This window comes from Monodon monoceros, unplaced genomic scaffold (genome assembly GCF_005190385.1).
Source record: "Monodon monoceros isolate NGI ecotype Baffin Bay Population unplaced genomic scaffold, NGI_Narwhal_1 Super_Scaffold_1, whole genome shotgun sequence".
NCBI lineage: Eukaryota > Metazoa > Chordata > Mammalia > Artiodactyla > Monodontidae > Monodon > Monodon monoceros.
The window spans coordinates 71,022,359-71,048,722 of record NW_021703765.1 but is presented as its reverse complement, the minus strand read 5'-3'; the positions used below and the strand labels follow the sequence as shown (position 1 = coordinate 71,048,722).

Sequence of the window (26,364 nt, the reverse complement as noted above, 5' to 3'; positions counted from 1 at the left end):
AAGTTGAAAATGAATGAATATATACACGTTTTCCCTGTATTCAACAATTTGTCTACTATGTGCCTGGCACAGTTCTGAGTATTGGGGTTACGGTGACAAACGAAATAAAGGCCCTGCCCCTGCCCTTTTGGAACTGACGTCAGGGGCAGAGAGAGAAGCAATAACTCAATTAACAAGCTAAGTATCAGGTGTGATAAGTGCTCTAGATTAAAATTAAACAGGGGGGTACTAGAGATTGACACATGTAGGGGTCAGGTGAACAAAGAAGGCCTCTCTGATGAGATGACATTTGGGAAGAGACACGAGTGAGTGAGGGAACAGGCCTTGTGAATATCTAAGGGAAGAGCGTTCCAGGCAGCGAGATAGCAAATGCACGGATGGTGATAAAGAGTATGCTCGACAGGGCTGAGGACAGCAGGGAGGCCAGGATGAGTGGAACAGAGAGAACACAGTGGATAAAAGAGCAGATCAGAGATGAGGGCGGGTGAGGGCAGGAATCTTTTAGAGTCTTATAAGCCATGATAAGGACTTTGTTATATTTTATTCTGAGTAAGATGGAAAATCTCTAGATTGTTTTGAGCAGTGACATGATATGACTTGGGTTTTTAAAGAATTGCTCTGCTGTTTGGAGAGTAGACTCTAGGAGGACACGCAAGGCTGGAAGCAGGGGGAGACCACTTAGGTGATGACTTACTGCAGTCAGTAGTCTAGGTGAACGATGATACTGGCCAGACCTAGGGTGGAAAAGTGGGGACAGAGAATAGCGGTAGGATGATGGATATTTCTTTTGCTTCATAAATACTCATAATGCTTATGCCAAGCACTGTTCTAACAGCTTTATAAACATCAACTCATTCATGCTCATAACAACCCTCTGAGGTAAATTTCAAAGGTACAGCCCACAGGATTTGTAGATGGATTGGATGTGGTGGGTAGAAGGGGGAAAAAAAGGAATCTGTGATAATTCCTTTGTGTGGGCCTAAAACTTCTAAGAATGGAGTTGCCATCTCCTGAGAAAGGGAAGATGCAGGTGAAGCGTGTTGGGGTGGAGGGCCCTAGAACGAGGAGTTCGGTTTTCATATACATTGAGTTTGAGATGCACATCAGCTATCCAACTGGATGTGTTGAGTAGGCAGTTAGATAGAGGAGCCTGAAGTTAGGGAAGAGGTCAGGGCTGGAGATAAATTACAAAAGCTGTCTGAAAGCATTCAGGAAGAAGTGCCCACTGGAGGTCTGGTTGTTGCTGGTAAACCTAACCAGAGGTAGGTGTGAGGAGTCTTTTCCTGTGGGTGTGGTTGTAGAGTGGCATTTTCATTGGCTTTCAGATCAGACCTGCATTTGAATACTAGCTCTATCATTTACTGATTAAGTGACCTCAACTATGTGACTTAATCTCATTTAGCTTCACTTTCTTCATCCTTAAAACAGGTTAACAGGACATATCCTATAGCATTGTCAAGATAAAATGAAATAACGTGTTACCTAGAGCAGTGCTTGGAAATGGAAAGTGCTTAATAAATATTCATTATCTTTCTTTTCCTCAGATTTAGTTTGTTGCATTCAACCCAAACTAAAAGAACATGGGCTTCTCTTCAGGATAAAATACATGTGAATTTAAATATTTATTTATTTAGCTGCATCGGGTCTTAGTTGCAGCATGCGGGATCTTTCATTGCAGCACGCAGGCTTCTCTCTAGTTGTGGCATGTGGGTTCCAGAGCGTGTGGGCTCAGTAGTTGTGGCACGAGAGCTCTGTTTGTGGTGCATGGGCTCTAGAGTGTGGGCTTAGTTGCCCCGCGGTGGCATGTGGGATCTTAGTTCCCTGACCAGGGATTGAACCCACGTCCCCTGCATTGAAAGGCGGATTCTTAACCACTGGGCCACCAGGGAAGTCCCAAATAAATCTGAATTTAAAGCCTACTTCCATATATATACTTCTGGGGGTGCCTACTTAATGACAAGCTCCAAAAAGGATTTCATTCAAATCTATTTCCTATCAATCAGTAATGACCTTATAAAAGAAAGACTCCTGTGAGGTTTATAGAAGGCACAGGGGAAGAAGTTGTGGGTTCTGAGTATTAAAAGATTCCACATGCAAAAGCAGAGTGAAGGTATATGTAGAAGCACCAATCAGCAAATCAGCAGATCAGTCATAGGTAATTTACATCAAAGCAGTAATCTGCCTGAGTCCTGGTGATGACCTATAGGAGGAAATAGTGCCCTTTCCTGGGGATGGGCTATTTAAATCAAAGGGAATTATCTCATTAATTATCTGATGATCCTGCTGGAAATTTGCTAAAGGGACACTCCTGTGGTTTAGTTTAATCCCACTTCTGTTTTCTCCAGTTTTAGCTTGACTATCTCAAAAAGTACTCCCTTAAGGTGTTCAGATTTTATCTCATACAGTAAACATTTGAGCACCTACTATGTGCTGTATACGTTTTTAAGCAAACAGGTATTAATATGAGTTCCAATTTCCTGTTCTTAAGTCATTCACAGTGTAAGAGAGAAAACACATGTAAACAAATAAACAGAACAGACTGTGTAGTAAACAAACAGAATAGAGTATGTAATACTCAAAATAGAGTATTATTACAGGACTGCAAATAATGTAGTCATTTTACCCTAGGAGATTATAAAAGCGATACAGGTGTCACCTCTGAACTGGGCCATTAAGGTTAAGAATTTATCAGGTGAAAATTTTCAGGGAAAGGTATTCCAAGAAGGGAGCACACCATAAGCAAAATCACAGAGGCTTGTACAGGGAAAAAAAGAAAAAAGCATAATTTGATTAATAGTTTTGTTTTTATGGTGGTGGGAAGAAGAAAGTGACCACCAGTTTGGAAAGCAAATTTTCCTAAACCCTTTCCCACCTCCAAACAGGAATATTTGAACATTCCAACCTTTAAGGTCTAGATGAGTCCCCGGGTGAGCCATATGACCAAAAGAAATAAAAAACATTAGTAATACTAGAATTTTCTTTCTTTATTAGGATTAGCTGTGACAGTTATTTTCTAAGGGAATCCTGAGTGTGTCCCTAGGACAACACCATTTGTATTCTTGTGAAGGACTCCTAAGTGTCTACTTACCCCAGCCCATTCCCATCACTGACCTAAATTAAAATTTAAGTAGAATGTCATTCAAAGTATCTATCTTCCCCCTCAGCCTTCCTGTTTATTATGAAAAGGTTCTCAGTTTCTTTTCCAAGTATCTCCATGTAATCTTTTGAAAGCATAAACATTTCGAATTCTGGGAAGTTTGCAGTGCTCATGGTATTTTCAACCCTGAGGGAACAGGGAGGCCTGTTCCAAGATAGACAGGTTCTTGCAGTCAATGCAGTTCCTCAGTTTAGCTGGATAGTAATTCTTTTAGCTTGGCTACATTTCCATATCCACTCCCCTTTTTTTACCCCTGAGACCTTTCAAGGTTTCTCTGTGGTCACCACACCACATCCATGGATAAAAGAGAGTACCTAGATTCTCTGCAGCACGGCCTCAGTGAGGGCTGTCATTCTCTCCAATCAATCTCTATGCCAAATTTTCTTAGGCTTTTTAAGATCTGTCCTCTTTTGTATTTAATCTTTTAGACTTTCTGGGCCAATGACTTGAACATCAGGTCTTCAATTCAGTTGATCTTTGAGGTTATTAGAGCTATAATAGTGATGCAGACAATAGTAGCAACAGAACAGCTCGCACATGCAGTACTTACTGTGCACCAGGAACTCTTCTCAGCACTTTACATAGATTAATTTATCTCATCCTCACAATGACCTTTTGAGGCAGCTACCACTTTATCCTCATTTTACAAGTGAGGAAACTAAGGCACAAAGAGTGCTGCAGTTTTGCCTGAGGTTACACAATGCAGTAACTAGTAGAGAAGAAAGACCGTGTTCTTTTCAGAGCCTGAATTTGGAAGACAGTTTTCCCACAAGAGTTGAGTTTTATTCATCTTTGTATCCTCAATTAAAAGCATAGAAAGCAAGTGTTTTATCCATGTTGGAGTTAGTGCAAAGTGCCAGGCCATCGAGTGAACACAGTATTGTGTCATTTTGGTTTAAAAAAGAAAAAAATACTACATGAATCAAAAGTTTTGATTATGAATACAGTATATTGGCAATATCTAGGGCCTGTTTTATTATATGAGTCCTCATAGAACATTTAAAAATAAAAATTTTAAAATCTGTTCTGACTTCTTCTGAAATACATTTTTTTTAACTAGCAGTAGGGATCTGACATTGAATAATGGCCCTCGTCCAGAAACAAAAGTGGATTAACATTTCTCCTTTTTTTCTTTTTCAATTAAGGTCTTTGATGCTGAGGGATTACGTTTGTGATAATGATGAAAAGGATGATAATAAAACCGTTATTGTGCTCTAATTTTAAAGTTCTTTCAAATAAAACAAAATTAGACATGGCCCCTATCTGGTGGGCGTACACTTTCTAAATGTCATAGAGCAGCTTTCCACATATCTCATATAAGCAGGCATTCCCTCCCATGAGTAATAAACATTGTTAGTGGCATCGGGCTTTCCTTATTCTAGGGGATGAGTTTTTGGCATCCCTGAAAATCATCCAATATGTGACTCTGTTTTTGTCTAAAAGAAAAATAATGGTATTGAAATGGAAAGAAACTGAAAATAGTAGTCAAGCGCCAACTAGCTGTGTGATCTTAGGCAGGACCTTACTTTTCGCTCACTCAAATCATATCAAAGGCCTCACTTTGTTGACCCATGCCTCAATTTCATCAGCCACCAAATTAGTGGTTAGAGCCAGATAGTCTCGGAGGTTTCAACTTTCAAATTGCATGTTTTCCTTTGAGCAAATGTCAGTATTCTATTTGGAGTTTTCACTTTATCATAAATAATAGTAATAGCTATAACTTATTACATATTTAGTCAGTGCTAAACATTTTATCTACATTATTGTTACCAGAGAGGGACCCCTTCAAGGGCCCAAGAAGGGCTCTTGTCTAACACTCAGAAATGAATTGTCCGAGGAGCCATACGTGCTGATGAAGCAAAAGACTTTATTGAAAAGCGGCGCTCAAGCGGATAGCAGCAGCAGGGTGAGGAACCCAGGAGAACTGCTCTGCATCATCGTGGCTCGAAGTCTCGGGTTTTGTGGAGATGGGGGTTAATTTCCGGGTTGTCTGTGCCCAGTCGTTTTGCTCATGCCCATGTTTGGTCTGACTCAGGGCTTTTCCTGGTGGCATGCACATCTCTCAGTCAATATGGATTCCAGCGTGAGTGTTTCTGGGAGGTTGGCAGGATATATTATGGGCTGGCATCTCCTCCCTCTTTTCGGCCCCTCCTCATTCTTCTGGTTGGCGGCAGTTTGTCAGTTTCTTGTTCCCTATTGGGACCTTCTCTTGTGAGACAACTTATGCAAGCAGTTATTTTCATGCCTGGCCAGGGCAGATGGTTCCGGTCCACGGTTCCCTAACATTATTTCATTTTAATGCTGGCATAACTGTTAAGGTAGATCTTTTAATCACCATTTTTCAGATGAGGAAACTGAGGTATAGTGATTGTATAGTTTTCTCAAGATCACACAGCTGTATTCTTTGTTGTTCCTTCTCGTAAGACATCTACGATATTTTGTCTTGAGCTATTTGTGCATTTCTCTTACTACCTGTCAGTATGTACAAATATTTATTCTGTACCTTATATTGGCTTCTTCACGAGTGTTCATCTCATTCTCCTTCAGCTACTTGAGGATGGAGATTGTGTCTTGTATTTTTTATATACCTCACAGGGACATGAAACTGTAAGTTTTAGAACTTTAAAAGTTTAAAAGTAATAATAATAACTTCTCTTCCCCCTCAATCTTTCTAAGCTTATGCTGTCTGAGGTTTGTTGTGACTGTTGTATCACTCTCCCAAGCCTCATTATTACTAAAATTTCTGATCTTTATTTCATGTTAATTTTTTTTTTTTTTTTTTTTTGCGGTAGGCGGGCCTCTCACTGTTGTGGCCTCTCCTGTTGCAGAGCACAGGCTCCAGACGCTCAGGCCCAGCGGCCATGGCTCACGGGCCCAGCCGCCCCGTGGCACGCGGGATCCTCCCGGACCGGGACACGAACCCGCGTCCCCTGCATCGGCAGGCGGACTCCCAACCACTGCGCCACCAGGGAAGCCCTACCTATTTTTAAATAAAATAACTTTATTTTCCCTAATTATTAAGATAATACACACTACTATAGAATATTCAAACTTTATGACAAATTTTTTTCCGAAATGAACATCACTAGGAATCTCATCCTCTAGAGATAATCACTGATAGCATTTTGATGAACAGCCTTCCAGGCCTTCTATGCATGTGTGCACTTAAATAAACATATACACATAATCTTAGGTAAATAGGATCAAATATGCTGGGTTTTTTTCACTTTATATTACATTGTTGAAATCTTTCCATATTAATGCAAGTAATCAGTGCGTGGGTGATTCAGTGGTAGAGTTCTCACCTGTCATATTAGTGCAGGTAGATGTATATAGCATTCCATTGCACTGATACATCCAATCTGCTAACAGTGAACACTTGGGTTGCTTCCAGTCTTTTACTATTGCAAACAATTATGCAGTGAACATCCTTCTACATAAATCTTGGGTACAAAGTGAGTTTCATCTGTCTGCATCACATATCTGAACTAAGATAGTGTTAATTAGTAAAGTAGTACAGCAGATGTCCGTAGCCACACCATTATCATGTAACAGCATAAACTTACAAGAACCCAGTAACCCAACATGGATTAGACGGGCAAATGTCTACCTGTAACAGGCATGGAACTTTGGGTTGTTCAGAAAAACATAATCCCATTAAGCTAAAATAAAATGAAAAGCTTGATCAATATGAAACTTATCTTCATTTTGTTAAAATCTTAGATTTTTCACTTGAAAGAATTGTTAGGTGTTTGTTTCTGTGTTTACTTTGGCTTGGTAGTAAAGTAGTACTTTGCAAAGTCTAGAGAGGATACTCTGTATTCTAAAGTGAAAAATAGAACTTGATAGGAAAACTGACTTTCTGATAAAACATAAACCATTCATTCTCCAAATATGTTTTAAGCACCAGTGATGTACTAAATAATGTGGATACTAGGGCTCAAAGTCTAGCAGGAGAGAGATTAAAATAGTTAATCTAGTTGAAACCCAAGATGAGAGACCAGGAAAAGAAAATGTTTTTCTTTGAATATTTGCAAACATCAGTACTCTACTTACTGTGTCTCAGGTTTGGTTTTGTTTTCTCATTCTCTAACCTTTCTCTATCAACTGCATTGCTATTAAAATTTTAAGTCCCTGTTTTTTGTGATTTGGTTTTCCATTCTTTTCAGTCATTCTCCCTAAATTGGTATCTCATTTGTTTACCTTTCAGTTACTCGTTATGTGACCCTTATGCATCCCTTCTGGGCCTCAGTTTCCTTATCTGTGCAATGAGGGAGTTCAAATAACTGGTTTGTTTTTTCTAGTAAGTTCCAGCTCTGACATTTTTAGAACCTAAAGTAGAGACCAGATCTGTCTTCCTCACTATTGTATCCCTAGTTCATAGCATAAATCTGGCCACACAGTAAAAGCTTAATAAACTTTTGTTAACATTTTGACTTAAATTTGGGGGTCTGTGTGTCTACTCTAGTTCTTTGGAGATTTTTACTTTTGTTTTTTTCATCCTATAGTAGCTATACTACTATATATTTAGACTTGATTCTTTTAATTGCTCAAGGGCAGTTTCTGTCAGCCATGAAAGATACTTAGTTCAGTTCAGTTCAGACATTTTTTGCATACTTATCATATGCCAGGCATTGTGCTATCCACTGGGAATACAAAAATGAATTAGACTCAGCCACCCCTCACCTTAAAAAGCATAAAATGTGGTGAGGGAGAAGGAATGCCAATGGATAACTGTAATAAAATGTAATATGTGCTCTGCTAGAGGTGTGTGTCCATGGTGCTATGTGAACTCAAAGGATTGTTTTTTATTGCTAGACATCTTGTGTCATTTTCAGTCTGGTCAGTTGTATTTTATATTTTCCTGTTCCACAGAGATATTTTTAATCATGTCTTTTATTTATCTAAACATAATCACAGTTGTCTTACAATCTATATCTGATAATTCTAGTATCTGAAGTCATTATGAATGTTTCTGTTGTTGTTTGTGGTGGTTCTTGCTCATGAGTATTTGTTTCTATGGGTATTTTTGTTTTTGTTTTACTATAATCTGCTTTTTTTTTTTTTTGCGGTACGTGGGCCTCTCACTGTTGTGGCCTCTCCTGTTGCGGAGCACAGGCTCCAGACGCGCAGGCTCAGCGGCCATGGCTCACGGGCCTAGCCGCTCCGCAGCACGTGGGATCTTCCCGGACCGGGGCACGAACCCGTGTCCCCTGCATCGGCAGGCGGACTCTCAACCACTGCACCACCAGGGAAGCCCAATCTGCTTGTTTTTATTAGAAAATTATTTATGGAAATTATTTGATCTTTGGATGAAGTTACCATCCTTCAGAGATGACTTGTTTTCTCCTGCCAAGTGTCTAGTGGCACTACCAATGCGGTATTTTTTTTTTTTAATAATGTTAGCCTTATAAGGAAGTTACGGAAAAAAATAGAGATTCTCATATATCCTTCTTCTATTTTCCCCTAATACTAACATCTTACGTAACCATAGTACAGTTATCAAAACCAGTAAATTAACATTGAGGCAATATTAACTAATCTACATACCTACTGGAATTTTGCCAATTTTCCCACCAGCATCCTTTTTTTGGCCCAGGTTTCAGCTCAACCTCCCATATTGTATTTAGTTGTCACGTTTATTTTGTCTCCTGCAATCTCTGACAGTTCTTCAGTGTTGGTTTGTTTTTCCTGAAGTTGGTACTTTTGAAGAGTAATGATGAATTGTTTTATAGAAGGTCCCTCAATTTGGGTTTGTCTAGTGTTTTGTCATGATTAAATTAGGTTATGCAATTTTGCAGCAATAGCACAGAAATGCAGTTGTGCCCTTTTCAGTGTTTCATATTGAGGACCTGAGGTGTTGATATATATTTTTTTTTACTGGTGATGTTAACTTCTACCACTCGGCTAAGGTAGTATCTGCCAGGCTTCTCCACTGTGAAGTTACTCTTTTCCTCTTTGTAATTAATAAGTCTTACAGGGAGATAACTTTGAGACCATATAAATATCCTGTTTCTTGTCAGACTTTTGCCCACCAGTTATTAGCATTCATCCTCTAGCTCTTTTTTTGTGTATTTACTCATTCATTTATTTGGCTGAGCCGGGTCTCAGTTGCAGCATGCGAACTCTTAGTTGCGGCATGTGGGATCTAGTTCCCTGACTAGGGATTGAACCTGGGCCCCCAGCATTGGGAGCATGGAGTCTTAGCCACTGAACCACCAGGGAAGTCCCCATCCTCTAGCTCTTGCCTGGAACAGTTATTACTGTGATGCTTGCCTAATGGTGATTTTCTGTCTCCAGTGGTCCTTCTACATTTATTAATTGGAATTCTTCTGTAAGGAAGAGCTGCCTCTCTTCCCTTATTAATTAATTTATCCAATTATTTACTTATCATTGTGGACTCATGAATATTTATCTTATTCTACACATTATAATCCATTGCTGTCATTATTTGTTTTATTGATCATATGGTCCCAGCCTTAGGCATTGGGAGCTCCTTCGAGTTGACTCCTATGTCCATTCAGTGTACCTCCATCATTTTTTGAGCACTTCCTTTCTTTCTGGCATCACAAGATGTTCCAGGCTCATCTTGTATTTTTCCTTCCCCAACGCTGGAACAAGCTACTTCTCCAAGGAGCTTTAGTTCATTTATTACAGATTGGTATATAGAAACCAATGTGAGCAGTAGAATGTCATTACTTTTAGGCCCTCTCAGAAGACAGAATTAGGAAATAAGTGTGTAAAGGCTAACACATTCATAAACAGATATCTATAATCCTTTCTCAATCTCTCCATTTATATATGTATTGAAAACCGTAAGTTCATTCTGATGTCTCCAGTTCTAATCCAGTACCACAGAGTTCATGTTAGCCTTCCCTCTTTCCTTATTTGTTACTTTTTTTTTCCACAAGAGAATCCAGTTCTCATTATCCATGGTGCATTTACTTATTTGTTCAATTCTACTAAACACATACAGTAATGTTAGAATTGCTAAACCATACATCTGTGAGAAACAAGTTTATTAACTACAGTTCAGTAGCTCTGTAGAGTTCTTTTTTCCCCGAACCTTACAGTATACAGTCAAAAGACTGTTTTCCAAAGCTATTTAAGTAAGTTATTTTCTTCTTGGCCCCCTACAGTTGTGGTTATGCTATTTATTTGTGGTGTAGTTAGGTTTATTTGTTACTGTTTGTGTTCCATTGGTTGGTTGTAATAATTTGCATATGTGAAATATTAATGTGACTCCGTTACTATCTTGTCAGCTCTTTGATGCTTTTAAGAAATCTTTTCCACTTTATCCAGTATTTTTAGCTGTTTTCAGTAGGAAGGTCAGTCCAAACAACCTATCCCACTGTATTACCAGAAATGAAACCTCCTCTTTGGAAAGGTATTGGTGAAAATCTTACTATCTTTATATATTAAGTAAAATATAAATACAAAACAAACTTAACTTCTGAGTTTTATTTTTGAAAGGCTTTGGGAGGAATTGGCATACTAAAGCCTAGTGAGGGCAAAAGGCTATCATACATTTTTGCATTTACTTACCATCTAGTAGATGGCTATTGCTTTTATTACTATAAATAATCAAGATAGCATATTATATGATAAGCCTCCTTTTTACTATCAGTAGGCTCATGGCACCTATTACCAAATTTGAAAGTTTTTAACTATAAGACCTTGAAAGTAAGAAAATACAGACTTCAGGTTAATTGGATTTTCCAGTTAAGCAAAGGCTAATCATAAACCCATTTTCGGTTCAAATTGGTGTAGATTTTCTATTCCAAAGTATAATCATCTACTTTTCTGACTCAGTTTTTCCATTCTACTGGAAAACTTAGGTTTTCTATTCCACTTCTACTAGTAGTAAAGTTCTGCTACCACCACCAGGGTGACACGTATTCATTATAATTGCAAAATATGGGAAAATCCCAGATGCCTAACAATAAGGGAGTGGTAAAGGAAATCATAGCCTATCTACTTGATGGAATATTATGCAGTCACTTAAAGTGACAATTAAGAAGTGTAATAATAAATAACATGGAAATGTTTCTGATACCAGGCAAAATGAAAAAATCTATATGAGTAATATGATCATGGGTAATTGTACATACACGTAGAAAGATTGGGGGAAAATCAATAAAATGTATTTTCAAAACAAACCCATATTCTGGGGTTCTGTTACAGAAACTGAAAATTGAAAAATAGGGACTTCCCTGGCAGTCCAGTGGTTAGGGCTATGTGCTTCCATTGCAGGGGGTGCGGCAGGTTCGATCCCTGGTCGGGCAGCTAAGAGCCTGTGTGCCGCATGCTGCGACCCAAAAAGAAACAAAAAACAAAAAGGATAACCTACGAACTGGGAGAAAATATTTGCAAATTATGCAACTAACAGGGCTTAATTTCCAAGATATACAAACAGCTCATACAGCTCAATATAAAAAAAAAAAAAGCAACCTAATCAAAAAATGGGCGGAAGACCTAAATAAACATTTCTCCAAGAAGACATACAAATGGGCAACAGGCACTTGAAAATATGCGCAACATCACTAATTATTAGAGAAATGCAAATCAAAACTATAATGAAGTACCACCAAACACCAATCAGAATGGCCATCATCAAAATGTCTACAAATAGTAAATGCTGGAGAGGGTGTGGAGAAAAGGGAACCCTCCTATACTGATGGTGGGAATGTAAATTGGGACAGCCACTATGGAGAACAATATGGAGGTTCCATAAAAAACTAAAAATAGAGTTATCATATGATCCAGCAATCCCACTCCTGGACTTATATTCGGAAAAGATGAAAACTCTAATTCAAAAAGATACATGCACCCCAGTGTTCAAAGCAGCACTGTTTACAATAGCCAAGTCATAGAAGTAACCCTAAATGTCCATCAACAGCTGAATGGATAAAGAAGGTGTGCAATACACACACACACACACACACACACACACACACACAAATGGAATATTACTCAACCATAAAGATGAATGGAATATTGTCATTTGCAGCAACATGGATGGACCTAGAGATTGTCTTACTAAGTGAAGAAAGTCAGAGGAAAACAAATACTATATGATATCACTTATATGTGCAATCTAAAGAAATAATACAAATGAACTTATTTACAAAAATAGAAACAAATTCACAGACATAGAAAACAAACTTACGGGATTAATAGATTATATTAATATCTATTATATATAATCTCTATTATATATAAAATAACAAGGACTTACTGCATAGCACAGGAAACTATATTCAATATCTTGTAATAACCTATAGTGGAAAAGAATCTGAAAAAGCGTGTGTGTGTGTGTGTGTGTGTGTGTGTGTGTGTGTGTATAACTGAATCTCTTTGCTATACAACTGAATAACACATACTGTAAATCAATCATACTTCAATTAAAAAATAAAAATAAAATGGTAGATCTCTCCTACTATAATTTCTAAGTTAATTGGCTCATTTTTTTTCTTTTCACAAATAAGTTAAATGGATGCTCATGTGTAACTAATGCAACTTCCTTGCCTCCATTTAACAAGAAAGTATATAGTTAGTACTCCTCTGGTGGCGCAGTGGTTAAGAATCTGCCTGCCAATGCAGGGGACACAGGTTCGATCCCTGCTCCGGGAAGATCCCACATGCCACGTAGCAAATAAGCTCATGCACCACAACTACTGAAGCCCACGTGCTCCCGCATCTACTGAGCCCGCGTGCTGCAACTAATGAGCCCACATGCTGCAACTACTGAAGCCCACGCACCTAGAGCCCGTGCTCTGTGGCTAGAGAAGCCACCGCAATGAGAAGCCCGCGCACCACAACAAAGAGTAGCCCCCGCTTGCTGCAACTAGAGAAAGCCCACACACAGCAATGAAGACCCAAAGCAGCCAAAAATAAAAATTAAAAAAAAAGTTTAAAAAAGTATATAGTTAACAGTTCTACTTTGGCCAGTTTAAACAAATTTAAAATGTTACAGTTTAGTGAAATATTCTTATATTGCTAATCATGTCAATTGGAAAAGTAATCATGGAACAGCTCTGCTCAGTGGAGAGAAAGTAATCTGTCCTAGATGGTACTTGACCAAATCAAGCATATCGGGCAGAAGGAACACACTGTCAGTTTTTTTTGCCAATTTGAGGATTAATTAAATAATAATTACCTGAGTACTCAGATTATAAAAGTAGTTCATTTCAGATAGTTCAAGAAATGTATGTGTTAAACTTTTCAGCATTCTTTAACAGAACTAGAGTTATTTCTTGAATGTCTTGTTTTCTTTATTCAATCTTTATGCAATGAAAGTAAAAGAGATGTTTTTGAGAACATTAGAAATAAGTATCTCAAGATTAAAACATTTCATAATACCCAGTGGTGGCAAGGTATTAGGAAGCAGGCATATTTGCACTCTGTCAGTAGGGGTACAGTAAATTGATCCAACATTTTTGGAGGACAGTTTGGCAGTTCCTATAAAAATGAATATGCATTCCTTTTATCTAGTAATTCCACTTATAGGAATTTATTTACTTATAGGGTATTCTCCTACAAGTACAAAGATTGATTAGCAAGGATATTTTTTGAAAGCACTGTTTATAATAGCAAAGAATTGAAATACTCTATAAATGCTCATAAGCAAGGACTAGTTAAATAAATTATGGTATATTCATATAACTAAATGCCAGACAACTGTTAAAAAGAATAAGGTAGATTTACATATTGACATAGAAAGATATTAAAACACTATATGTATTTTTAAAGCCAAAATTTTAGTAATGTTTTAGATAGATAGATATGAATAGAAAATTTCTACAAAGACCCACAAGAAGTATCTCTAATATGGATGATATTAGATATATCACTGGAGAGTGGTACTACTAATTAGGAATAAGTGGGGACTTAAACTTTCATTTCAGTCCTTCAGTTCATCTTAATTTTTTTTCTCTAAATATTTGTTGCTCTTTTTTTTTTTTTAATATTTATTTATTTAGGCTGCGCCGGGTCTTAGTTGCAGCATGTGGACTTCTTCTTAGTTGTGGACTGGGCTCTTAGTTGCGGCATGCAAACTCTTTAGTTGTGGCATGCATGTGGGATCTAGTTCCCCGACCAGGGATCGAACCCAGGCCCCCTGCACTGGGAGCGTGGAGTCTTAGCCACTGGACCACCAGGGAAGTCACCTGTTACTCTTATTATTAAAAAAATTTAAGAGTTTAAGAATAAAAGAATACCTGAGCTAAAAGCATACCATCTTTTTTTATATTCACCTATGATTATAGATGTCATTCTCTGCCACAGTTTTGCCACAGCTGTTACTGGCTGCTTAATCAGGTACGGTAGTCAAAACTCATCATTTTGAGAAGTAAACTGTAAGTCCCATGCCTGTCATTTTCTGCTTTCAAAATGAATTATCCTAATATAACCCCACGACCACCAAAAAAGGTCCCAGGGCCATGACTAGCTGCCCTAAACCTAGAAGGAGAAAGTTTTTTATCTCCAAGAGAGGTATGGCTCCTGGATATTAAATAGCTTATCTTTGCAAGGCCACCAGGAGAACAGAACTGAAAGGTATGGCTGCCGAATATTTCTGTATTTCCCTGTATTTTTTAGCTTGACCTTCATGATGTTGGCCAAGTCACCAAACAGGCTGTTCTCATTGGACTTGTGCGTATGACAGCTCCTTATAACATACACATGGTGTTCTCAGTACCTGAGTTTTTTAAAAAGCAAACAACTGATCCTAGTTGCCCTAAACTTGTAGCAATGCGATATTTCTTTCCTTTCTTTATTTCCCTACACTTCAGTGATTAGACTCAATCCCACAAAGTCCTGAATTACAAATAGGGAAATGGGCATACCTTCAAACCTGCCTTTTTTGTGTTACAGTGTAAAGGACGAATATGTCTATAAATTGGGAAAGTGAGACTCAAAGAGGTTAAATGACTCATATAACTCATACCCATATCTATGGTAGGACAGGAACTCTTAACCCTGACCATCTGACCCTTAACTTGTTTTTCCTTTCATCATACATCCCTCCTCTCAGGAGCAGGGCAGATCTCTTCAGAAAGACCACTGTTATTCTGGCTTAGTCTCCTACTTGAAGAACTTCAAAGAAGCTCTGAAATCCACTATGGAACTAAAATTGGCTTTGTAACCTTTCTGATACTTTGTTCAGAAAGCATTTAGAACATTAGAGTTATGTCAGACTTCAGAGATTATTATTTAATTTATGTGCAGAAATAGCTAATATTCATTCTGGTAGTCAGGTCTAAGTATCTGAGCCAGTTTCCATCTCTGAAAAAGAAGAAAATAATATACTTTGGAAGGTGCATTAGCTCCTTACAGATGGTACTTATATGTCTGATTGATCCGTTCCCCTCCATCACCATCACAGACAAATGACTGGCCACCTGACTGGAGGTGGCCATGGTGTGGTGGGAGAGCACAGAACCGGGAGGCTGAAGACCAGGGCAGTGCCACTCCTCTCAGCCTCCACCTCCTTGTCTGCAAAATGAGGCCATCAATTCCTGCTTCTTAGGGCTGTTGGAGATTCATATGAGAGCTGTAGGTTAGAAGTCTTTGTGAACAGTATATCCTTGGGCACATCTGAGGAGTCAGACAATTAAAGGAAACATTATAACATAGTGGTTAGGAGCTGAGACTTTGGTGTCATGCTTCCTGGAGGGAAGAGACAAATTTTATTTCTAGGAAGATCACTTTGAGAGGAGACTGTCTACAGGAGCATTTCTGATACCACCTGGGCTAGATTTGTAGCCCTCAGTGCATCTCTGTGGTTGTCTCATGATTCATGTCAAGGCAGTGATGCTCAGAATGAGGTCAGCTGCCTGAATTACCCAGTGCTTTGTAATCTGAACATATTTGAAACCCTGATAGTCAACTGAATTCAGTATAGGCAATCGAACTGCAGCATTTATAAGAGGAAATTTTCCTTATGGGCCCTAAATTCTATTTGAAGAAATTTCAAGAGTCAAATAAAATTGCTTAGTATTAAAAAAAGAAGAAGAAAAGAAAGAAAACAAGCTTTTCTAAATTGGACTCATGAAGTTAGTTTCAATAGTGAGTGATAGAAATAGGAAAAACTATTTCAAGATACTGTGTAAGAAGGCAGTATTGCAGTCCTAATTTCGGAGTAAGACAGCCCAAAGTTTACCATTCTGATGCTGTCATTCACTAAAATGTGGGGCAAGTTCCCTCACTTCCCTGAGCCTGTTGCCTTGGAAGTAAATTGAGGGTGACAGGCCCTACTTTGGTTGTGACAATTGAGGTAAAGCATTTAGCACAGTTCTTGCACATAGTGAAGTACTCAGTAAATAATACTAATTTTATTTTTAGGCAAGGATGACTAATATTGTGTTTCTAAGTGATTAAGAAACAAGCTGGTAGTGTCTAAAATTAAATTTAGAATAAGGAAGAAAAAGAGATGGTTTAATTTTCTTTTGTTGTACGTTTTGTAATTGTTTAAAAATTAGCAGTATAGGTTGATTCTTGTGGCGCTGTAGTCTGGGGCAGGGGGCACGTTTGTTGAATCTATGGAACCAAAAAAAGATGGACAATTGGTTATACAGCACTTGAAGATAAAAGGAACTGTTGAACCTATAACCATTACTATAAGAGCCTCATTGAACAGCTAGCCTACCATTTCAACATTATTACCATCCCACCTCCTCTGAAAGCCTTTCCCAACCATTTCTGCACACCGTGATCTTTCCTGAGAACGCATAAAGCTTACTGACCCTATTTGGCCTCAGAAAAGCACTGAGGCAGTTACTTAACCTGTCCTGTGGCTCTCCTCCACAGGGCAGGGTTCAGGGCTTTCCTCAGTGGGGGCTTGGCTGGGCCCTCCGGAGGATGACTGAGTTCATATCTTTCCAAGGGTGCATTCTTTCAAAGTACTCTCCTGCATATTCAAGAGAAGGTGCTGACACACCAAATGGTATTTGGTGTTTGCTGTGTTTCAGCATTAGAGAATAAATGGATTAGGGTGGGAAACGAGCACCTCAGGCAGCACTCCCCAGAGAATCGAAAGTTCCTTGAGGAATGAACAGAAAAAATCTTAACAGACATGACAGGGTATTTTAAATAGTACCCATGTTGACTGGAAGTAAGAAATACAGACAGAGATGATTTGCCTGGGCCCCACTAAGGAAATGCATGGGAGAAATAAAGGAATTTCTAAGGTATTAAGTATATTGGTCTTATTCTTCCATGTAAAATACTGAGCATGTCTCTCAATTTAGACGTTTGCTAAGCTTCTGCTGTGTGCAGAATCATAATGATGATAACTAACATTTGAGAACTTACAATTTTCTAGGCCTGTTTCCTCTGATCAGCAAAGTGGTCTTAGACCTAGACGGGGTCATTCATGGTGGAGGTAGGGATAGGGGTTAGTCTTGTTTGGGTGTGAGGGAACAAAGGAACCAGGGATGGGAGACCAGTTTCTCATTGTGTACTTGTAGAATAGAGTTGCAAAGAGATGCTTGAGAAATGAAAGGCAAATCAGTCCTCTTTTGTACAACCTCTAAATCAGCTCTATGGTCTCTTCTGCTTGCAGGCATCAGAAGTTGAGAGACAGCTATCTATGCAAGTCCATGCCCTCAGAGAAGACTTTCGGGAGAAAAACTCATCAACCAACCAGCACATCATCCGACTCGAAAGCCTTCAGGCCGAGGTGAGCCTCCCCGTGCAGCAGTGCTTAGATGGAAGTGCTTTTCTCATTGGAGCTGCCGTGCCAGGTCTTTTAGACAAGGAGCCCTCTGAACAAAAACCTGCTCTATCTAAAATCTCTAGGGAGACATATCTGTGAGAAACTAAATGGGGAACACTTGACCATGTTCCTCCAGGTAGCCTGTTGTCTAGAAAAATAAGGTTGCTCAGAGTTACTGCTGAGTGTGTTGAAATTATGAATGCCCTACTTTTTACTGAATATGTTGATCCCTCAAAGAACATCCATGCCAATCCTAAATAGAAGATTGGAAAGGGAATCCTCCCTTCCTCCATTCCATTTGGGTCCAGTTCAGTCCATCTTAATAGGGCCTATTATTCTCACTTATAAACTGAGAGTAATAGAAGTGTCTACTTCATAGGGTTGTTGTGAGGACCTGATGAGTTAATATGTGGAAAGCACTGTGTGTGGTGTTTGGAAGAAAGTAATGTTATTGAAAGTATATGAGAGGGCAGGCAGGGTCTATGGCCTGAGAGGGCCAGAGGGGGGAATAAAGTAGCACTCAGGGGACAATACTTTGAGAATCCAGTTGTGGGGAGGAGAGGGGAGGGGTCATATCACCAGTCCGAAAGGGGGCTGTCTTCTGAGGAGGCTTCCACCTAATCTGCTCCCAGGACCCCTCAGCCAGGTGTCCAAACAGCAGCCCTTTGGCCGAGTCACACTTTGAGGGACGGTCTAGCGCCACATGATCGTGCACCCCTGAAGGAACCAGCCAGCGTGGTCAGGCCCAAGAGGCCCAGATGGCTGCTCTCCTGCTTCATAAATGACATGAAGATGTTTTTCCTAAAGTCTGTCAATATCTTCTCTTTTCTCCTGGCTCTCCCTTCCTTCTTCCCTTCCCTTGGAATTCCTACTGGTATTGAGCAGCAGGTTCTTGAAGTAAGTAGTTTGTGCTGGTGGGTTTGGCATGCCTGTCTGTGACGGCTTGTGTGCATGATGTGCTGTTCAACCACCTCTGCCAAAGTCTGACTCCATCGAGTTGCCTGTTTTCCTTTCCCCACCACCCCCAATTCACTGTTTCTAGACCCTCATGACACAGGGTCTTTCCCAGGAATATTTATGGCCAGATTTGGTCCCAGGTTTCAGGGTGTGTAGGATGGGGTGAGGGAGTTGGCTGTCTAATGCCAATTCCTTGCTTCATCCAATAACACTGCTACTTTTAAAAGCCAAGCTATGAAATTGTTTATTTCAAATAAGTTACTTCACATAGAGCTGAATTGCTAAGTTTTTTTAAGCAGTGGGGCTGTGTATCAGAACCATATTTACCTCATGACTTCACTAAGTGGAACTTGGGAAACAAAGGTGATCCATGGGAAGGAAAATGTAAAGGTCAGAGGGTGTTTAAATGAAAACCAACTAGAGTAAGAATTCCCTTCATGTGGGTAACGCTGCTTCAGTGTGGGGAATAGTGGACCCATTCACAAAAGGGCCTGCTCCTTTCGGTCCCTTACCCAGGTGCACACTTGAGAGACAGTGTTTCTTTGTTTGGCCAGATACCTGATCCCTCTGGACAAAGGCCACATACTTCATTTCCCCAGGACAGCATCCTATCTGACGGGTGGGTGGCCAGGGAAGATCTGTGCCCTATGAACAGAATTCAGAGAGTGAGAACAGCCAAAAAGCAGGGCAAAGGTAAAGATTTCAGAGGACTTGGGACAAGTTAGACATTCATTTCCAAATCTCCCCTGGAAACAGTCTGAGGTTGGTCCTTTTAGTGAATTGCTGTCATGCTAGACTAGAGAGTGTGGAGAACATCTTAAACACAACAGGAGAATATTCACAAGAAACTGGTTGAGAGATCATTCTAGCAGAAAACTGATAAATGGGAGGAGCTGGGGGACCTGCAGGACTCCAAAAGTTCCCAAGGCCACTAGCAATTGAAGGGATTTGGGAAGGCTTCCCATAGCCCCCGAGCAGGGCAGTATTCTTGGGCTGAAGCATCGCTGGCCTTGGGGAGTGCTGGGTGGCTTCTTAGCCAGTATCTCTTTCCTCTTTTCCTCTGCTTTCTCACTGAAACGGAAGAGACAAGACAGACCTTTCTAAAAGAAGGTCTGTATCTTTCTTGAGACTAGCTAGATACTCAGTATACAAACATATCAACCTGTTTAATAAAAAGAGAAAAATTGCTTCTATTCACAAACTTCTTGCTCAAGCAAAAGATACTTTAAGTAAAATCAGTTATTTACTTGTGTCCATGTCATGTTCCTTCCCAGGACACGGGCTGATGCAGGCACTGCTCTGTTTTCTGTATCCTTCTGGCTCCCCCATTAACCCGGGGTCTGGACCATGACTCAAGAGCCAGACCTGCCAGCAGTGGGGGAAGGACAAAGGAGAGACATAGAATATGAGAATACAGCAGCTCCAGAGACTGTCTTGGGCATTTTCTTGTGCTCAGGACTTGAGAAAGAAGAATGGTCCCGCAGATTAGGTTCCACTGCCCCATAAACTGTGGGGTTGAAGTAAAGTTGTAGGCAGGGGACTTCCCTGGTGGTCCAGTGGTTAAGACTCCACGCTTCCACTGCAGGGGGCACGGGTTTGATCCCTGATCAGGGAACTAAGATCCCACATGCCGTGCAGCAGGGCCAAAAAAAAGTTATAGGCAGCAAGGTGGGGCCCTCCTCTGTCTTATCTGTGGAATTTCCAGAGAGCACTAACCTTCCTTGCCTCTGCCTGGCACCCCACATTCCAGCTTCCCCAAAGTTCAACTCCTACCCCTTCCCAGACAGGTTTCCAAAGGGGAGGGGTTTTCTCCTCAGCTTAAGAGTTCACAGCTGTTCCTTCAGAGGTAGAGGCACCAGGCCCCTGCGCAGAGCACTTGGAGAGACACCTGCCTTCATGTTCCGGGGCTGGTCCCTCCCTCCCTACTCATCAGCCCGGATGTAACTCCACGCCACCCTTGTGGCTCTCCACCCTTTCAGATCAAGATGCTGTCGGATCGGAAACGGGAGCTGGAGCACCGTCTCAGTGCCACCTTAGAGGAGAATGACCTGCTCCAAGGGACTGTGGAGGAGCTACAGGACCGGGTGCTGATCCTGGAGAGGCAGGGCCATGACAAAGACCTCCAGGTACTGGGGCAGAGAAGCAGTCATGTAGGACCAGGGTCAGATCAAAGGAGTGCTTAGCTGCCCAGCCAAAGGGAAAGGCTGGGAGGCCAGTGCCACTACTGGGGTCAGGAGTGGGTAAAGCTGAGAGGTCTCTCCTTGGGCCCGGTTATGGTTCTCCTCAGGCTCTGCTAACTGGGCTGGTCTTTCTCTGCCGAGAACAAGCACAGTGCTACCACAGGTCATCCTTCCAATTTGTTCTGAGCCACTGGCCCCAGGAGCAGTTTCACTGAGTTCTTTCTGGGCTGTTAACATGACTGGAACACCAGGAGTGCTGTTCTGCCTCCTGGGGTTTGTGAAACCTGCCGGAGATTTCAGAGGGATCCTGTGACTCTGTGCTTGGCTCACAATGCTCTCTGCTGCTGCTTCCCCAGGCTGATGCATTTAGTTGGCTGGCACTGAACAGAAACCAAGAAGCTGCCCACTGAACACAGCAAGACTTGTATCCTGATTCTGCCAGTTGTTAACAAAGGCACAGGCTGACCCCTCTATGAGCCTAATTAGCCTCTTTTTTCTTCCTAAAGGAAATTGCTTCATGGCTATATTTGTACTTATTTGGGAACTGCCACCAGGCCTCAGCTGAATCCCAAAGCTCACACTTGACAGGAAACAACCCCCTAAACAAAACGATAATCACTCAGCCTCCCCAGAAATAGAGTGTAGCATCTGCTGAGAAAGCTTTGCTGTGCTGGCCTAGGACCACTGGGGCCAGTGGCTAAGAATGCGCTGCTTCCCCTTGGGCATCCTCTGAGTGTGCCAGGGAGCGGAGTAGATTGCAATGGTGCCATTCGTGTGGAAGTGGTCAGCCAAGTATACTCAAGTGCCAGGTGTGTCCCCACCCAAAGACCAGGCCTCAGAAGTCCCCACTGGGCTCAGCAGTTGGCTGTTGAGGAGAGCAGTTGGCTGTTGAGGAGAGCAGTTGGCTGTTGAGGAGAGCCCTCAGCTGGGGAGACCTCTTAGGCTAAGGAGACCTCTTAGGCTAAGGAGACCTCTTAGGCTAAGGTCACTTGACACCGTCAGTTGAATGGCCATCTGAGTAATTAACCTCTTTTAGGGCAAATTAACAGCTTTTCTCTCTCCATGCTTTTATACCTTCAGCTCAGAACTCTGTATGAGTGGGGCCTCAGTAAATGTTGAATAGAAAATGATGCTGGCTAAAGCCTCACAGCAGTTTTCAAAATGGAAAGGAGTTTGTTCATATTTTAAGGTTGATGACAATAATAGCATGAACATCTGTATGCCACTTTACAGAGAACAGAGTGGTTTTGCATATATTCTAAAACTGAGGCTTAGAAAGATGAATCCTTTATCCTAAGAAGTGTAGTAAGTCCTTGGTAGAATCCAGAAGAGGACCCTCCTACCTGCTTTACCTGGTGCTCAATGATAGCTTCCAGTGTATCACTTGCCTCTGGAAGTCAGTGTTTCAGCATTTATTACCCCATCAGGCACTCTCCTGAGGGTTGCTGAGGTAGAGTATGGAGAGGAGAAGGAAAAGAAGTACAGAAAAATGGGAAAATGGCCCTGCCTAAAACAAACTTCTAGTTCAGCATGAATTCACAAATGAAAAGTCCTTATTTCATATCAAGAATGGGAGACCTGGAGATGGGGAAGAGCCAGGACCAGTGTGGACCATGCGGTGCCTGGCTGGCACGGTGGGCTGTATGTTCTCTAGCAGCCAGAGTCCGCAGTCACACCATGTTCACATCCTCACCATCTGCACACTCGCTGTCTTCCAGTTGGGCTTCTTCAAGAGTAAGAGCGTATCACTAGTGCAGGGCCTACATCAAGTCAGGGAGTTCCCACCTTGATTTGGAAAATCTGCATTTATGGGCTGAAGTCTCATCTTTCCGAACTATTTGTAATTTTCTTCATATAAAAATCTCCTTAAGGTGTTGCTAATTAGTTCTATGGATGAAATGGCCTGTACAGAAATAGAAATTTCAGCTCATTCAGGGAGTAGGTGAATGGTCCTAAATCAGACTTGTAAAATGTAGAGCTAGTGGCCTTGGAATGTATCTAATCCCATGATTTTAATCCTTTTCCTCAGAAAAGGGATGAGAAGAAGGCTGAGCAGGCAGGGCAACAGGGCTGCCACAGGCAGAGTAGTCCCCTTTAATCTGGTTCACTGTGTAACTGGGGTTCTACTATCAAACAGATTTTTAAACCACTGATCAAATCCAACTCTGATTTTTTTTTCAGGCTGAGCAGGGATAAAAATTATTACTTATTGAGCACCCAGTAAATTTAAAAATCAGGCATTTTGCTGAACTCTTAATACCCAGTAAAGGATTTGTCCCTCTGAGGGCAACTTAACTGCCCTATTTCATACCAAGCTGAGCATCTTATAAATGTGTGCAGGGGCCTTGTCCCAATCAGTGGGTGGCTTTCATCAGCAGAGAATACAGACCCTGCTTACTGTAGGGACCCAGGAAGCAAATGAACTGGAGTCTAGACCTCGCCCTGACTCTGGGTGTGTACCATTAGGGAAATCACTTAACATCACACCATCTCAGTTCCTGCAACGTAAAATGGGGAGAGTGCCCCCACTTCTGCCAGCTTTAAGGGCATGAGTATTGAACTTAGTATACTCTCCAATCACAAGACATTTGGTGTCTTCCTTGTTCACACATATAAATACATTTGGTTTCATCTTTGTTTTATAAAGGGTGATATTTCTTATGTTAGAGGGTTCTTATATTTAATAGACTCTTCCTTGCTTTGGTTTGGTTTTTCTGAGTTTGGATCAGTTATTGACCAGAGAGGGCAGACCTGTCCTGGTCTTTGTTCTTTTGCTGTTATAATTAATTAAGCACCTTTGAGTGTGCATGAGTAATTGAACTAATGTTGTCCAGTGACTAAGAACTTGTACTTGTCTGTGCTGAACTTCTCCTGCTGAGATGTATGTGGAGTTGTCTAGAAAATAATTGCAAAGCATTTTGTCAATTTAGTAAATGCCGTTTGTAATTGTGCCAAATGCTTCCTAGGCATATCTTAAAAAAAAAAACCAAAACCTAATTTCTTCTTTCTGAGTTTCCTCAAAACCAAGGCTGGAGGAGTTCCCACTGGACCAGCAGGTATTGCTGATCCACTGGAACCATGCAGAGCAGGCTTGCCAATTCCTTTTTCGTTCTCCAAGCAGCCAGGCTCCAAACTCTTCCTAGTTAAGGCACATCCAGACCACTGGTGCCATTAGCAAATGTTCTCTGATACTGGACCAGCAGAAGAGAGGCTCCCAGGGCACCAAAATGATTGGCTGCGGGCTCTGCAAGGCAGCTTGCCCCATTCATGAGAACCACAGAGCTCTGAGTTGCCCACTGCCCCTTCGTCTCTGCATCTCTGCAGGAGCCATAAGCCCACCTGGATGACAGTCTGGAAAAGACAATACAGTGTTCACTCTTTTTAATGAACAGGGATGACCCAGAAATGCTATTTTATAAAAGGATAAAATAATTAAATTTAAATCCCCAGAAGTCCTTCTCCCATCCTCACCCCCAAAAATATATTTTAAAAGGAGGGTGGGCAGTCCACAAATACAAGAGTAGGAAACATTGCTCCTGTGCACGTGTAGTATATGGACATGTGCATAGCAGTTAGCAAACAGATTGATTCTGCAATTAGGGTCTGTTGTGCTAAAAGTAAGTGTAGTGATGGAGTATATTAGTAAGAGTGTGGCATTTAGCAGCCACAGTAGGGTCTCCCCTTACATTCAGCAGTAACAACCTCACCAGGTAGCAGTGCCCTGTTTGGACTCCACAGGGAAGGAGCCACAAGAGAATGTAGAGAAGGGGGAAGTAGTGGCAACGAAAGAGAGGGAAGGAGCCCTGGCCCATAGGTCATGATGCCTGCGTTGCTGTCCCCTCTCTACCACTGGTGTCGCTCTCCTCCTCTGAGCTTCTAGTGCTATGTAAGGCCCCTCCCAGGCCTAGGGCCTTATCTGTAAACCATGAGGTATGACACAAAGTAGGGAGAGACTGCTTTTCCCATGGGTTTGGGAACTCTTGGTATTACTGCCCAGATGTTATTCCAGATCCCACCCCTAGCTCCTTTCCAAACAACCCTTTTCCTCTTAATTTTTTCATTAAAGTACAACATGCATATAGTAAAGCATACAGATCATAAGTGGATAGCCCGTTGAAGTTTTATATATACCTGTGTGAACACCATCCACGTCAAGACATAGCCCATTATCAGCACCCACAAGTCTTCCTCCTGCCCCCTCCCGGTCAATACGCTAACACTTCCTCAAAAGCAAACTTCTATTCTGACTTTCATCTCTTGTATCTCAATGAAGTTTTGGAACTTTTTATAAATAGAATCATACATTATATATTGTTTTGTGTCTGGTTTTTGCTGAACATCATGTCTAAGAAATTCATCCATGTTGTGGCATAGAGTAGCACTATGTTCTTTTTTTCACTGCTGTGTAGTATTCCAGCATGTGAATATATCCATTCTATCTTTTTTTTTTTTTTTCATTTTTTTTTTCATTCTATCTTTACTGGTGTTTAGATTGTTTCCCATCTGTGGCTTTTATGAATAATGCTGCTGTGAACATCCTGTTTGTCTTTCATCTGCATTTTCAGTCATTTATTACTGGGTCTGCACCTAAGAGTGGAACAGCTGGATCACAGGATAGAACAGCTGGATCATAGAATAGTAGGACAGATCTGCATTTCACTCATTAGAAACTGCCAAACAGTTTTCCACAGTGGTGATTCATCTTCCATTTCCACCAGAAATGAGAGTCCCAGTTATTTTACATCCTCATCAGAGCTTGATATTATTATTCTGTTACTATTATTTATTTTAGCCATTCTGGTGAGAGTCTAATGGTGCCTTACTTTGTATGCCTGTATGTTTGCATGTTGAACATTTTATTCTGGAGAATTTCAGATGAACTCAAAAACAGAATAAGACGGTGACATCCCACGTAACCCATTGTCCAGCTCTACAAACCGTTCATTCCTGGCCAGTCCCGCCCTATCTTCATTACATCCATTTGCTCCCCTCTCATTTTGAAGTAAATCCCAGAATTTTTATAATTTCATCTGTAAATAAAGAATACCTCTAAATAAGAACATAAAAAAATATAACCACAGGACTAGTACACCTAGAAGCTTCAGCAATATTTCCTTTAATATCATCAAATATCTAGTCAGTGTTCAAATTTTCAATTGTCTTATAAATGTCATTGTTTTTCACATTTTTCATTTGAATCAAGATACAAATTAAAATATGTCCACATGTGGCAGTTGGCTGATACGTTTCTTAAGTCTCTTAATCTATAGGTTCCCCCTTTATCTTTCTTTTTTTTTTCTTGAAATTTATTTGTTGAAGAAACTGAGCTATTTGTCCTATAGAATTTCCCAAAT

The 26,364-nt window shown here is 40.7% G+C and overlaps 1 protein-coding gene across 2 annotated transcripts in view; it reads left to right on the top strand.

The window, feature by feature from the left end:
* BICDL1 (BICD family like cargo adaptor 1) overlaps positions 1–26,364 on the top strand; it is a 98,952-nt gene that overhangs the window by 53,666 nt on the left and 18,922 nt on the right. For both annotated transcript variants that reach the window (XM_029220137.1, XM_029220147.1), the window contains exons 3-4: positions 17,721–17,837; positions 20,810–20,956. In XM_029220137.1, the coding sequence (XP_029075970.1) occupies positions 17,721–17,837; positions 20,810–20,956 (264 nt within the window). The remainder of the gene's footprint in view (positions 1–17,720; positions 17,838–20,809; positions 20,957–26,364) is intronic.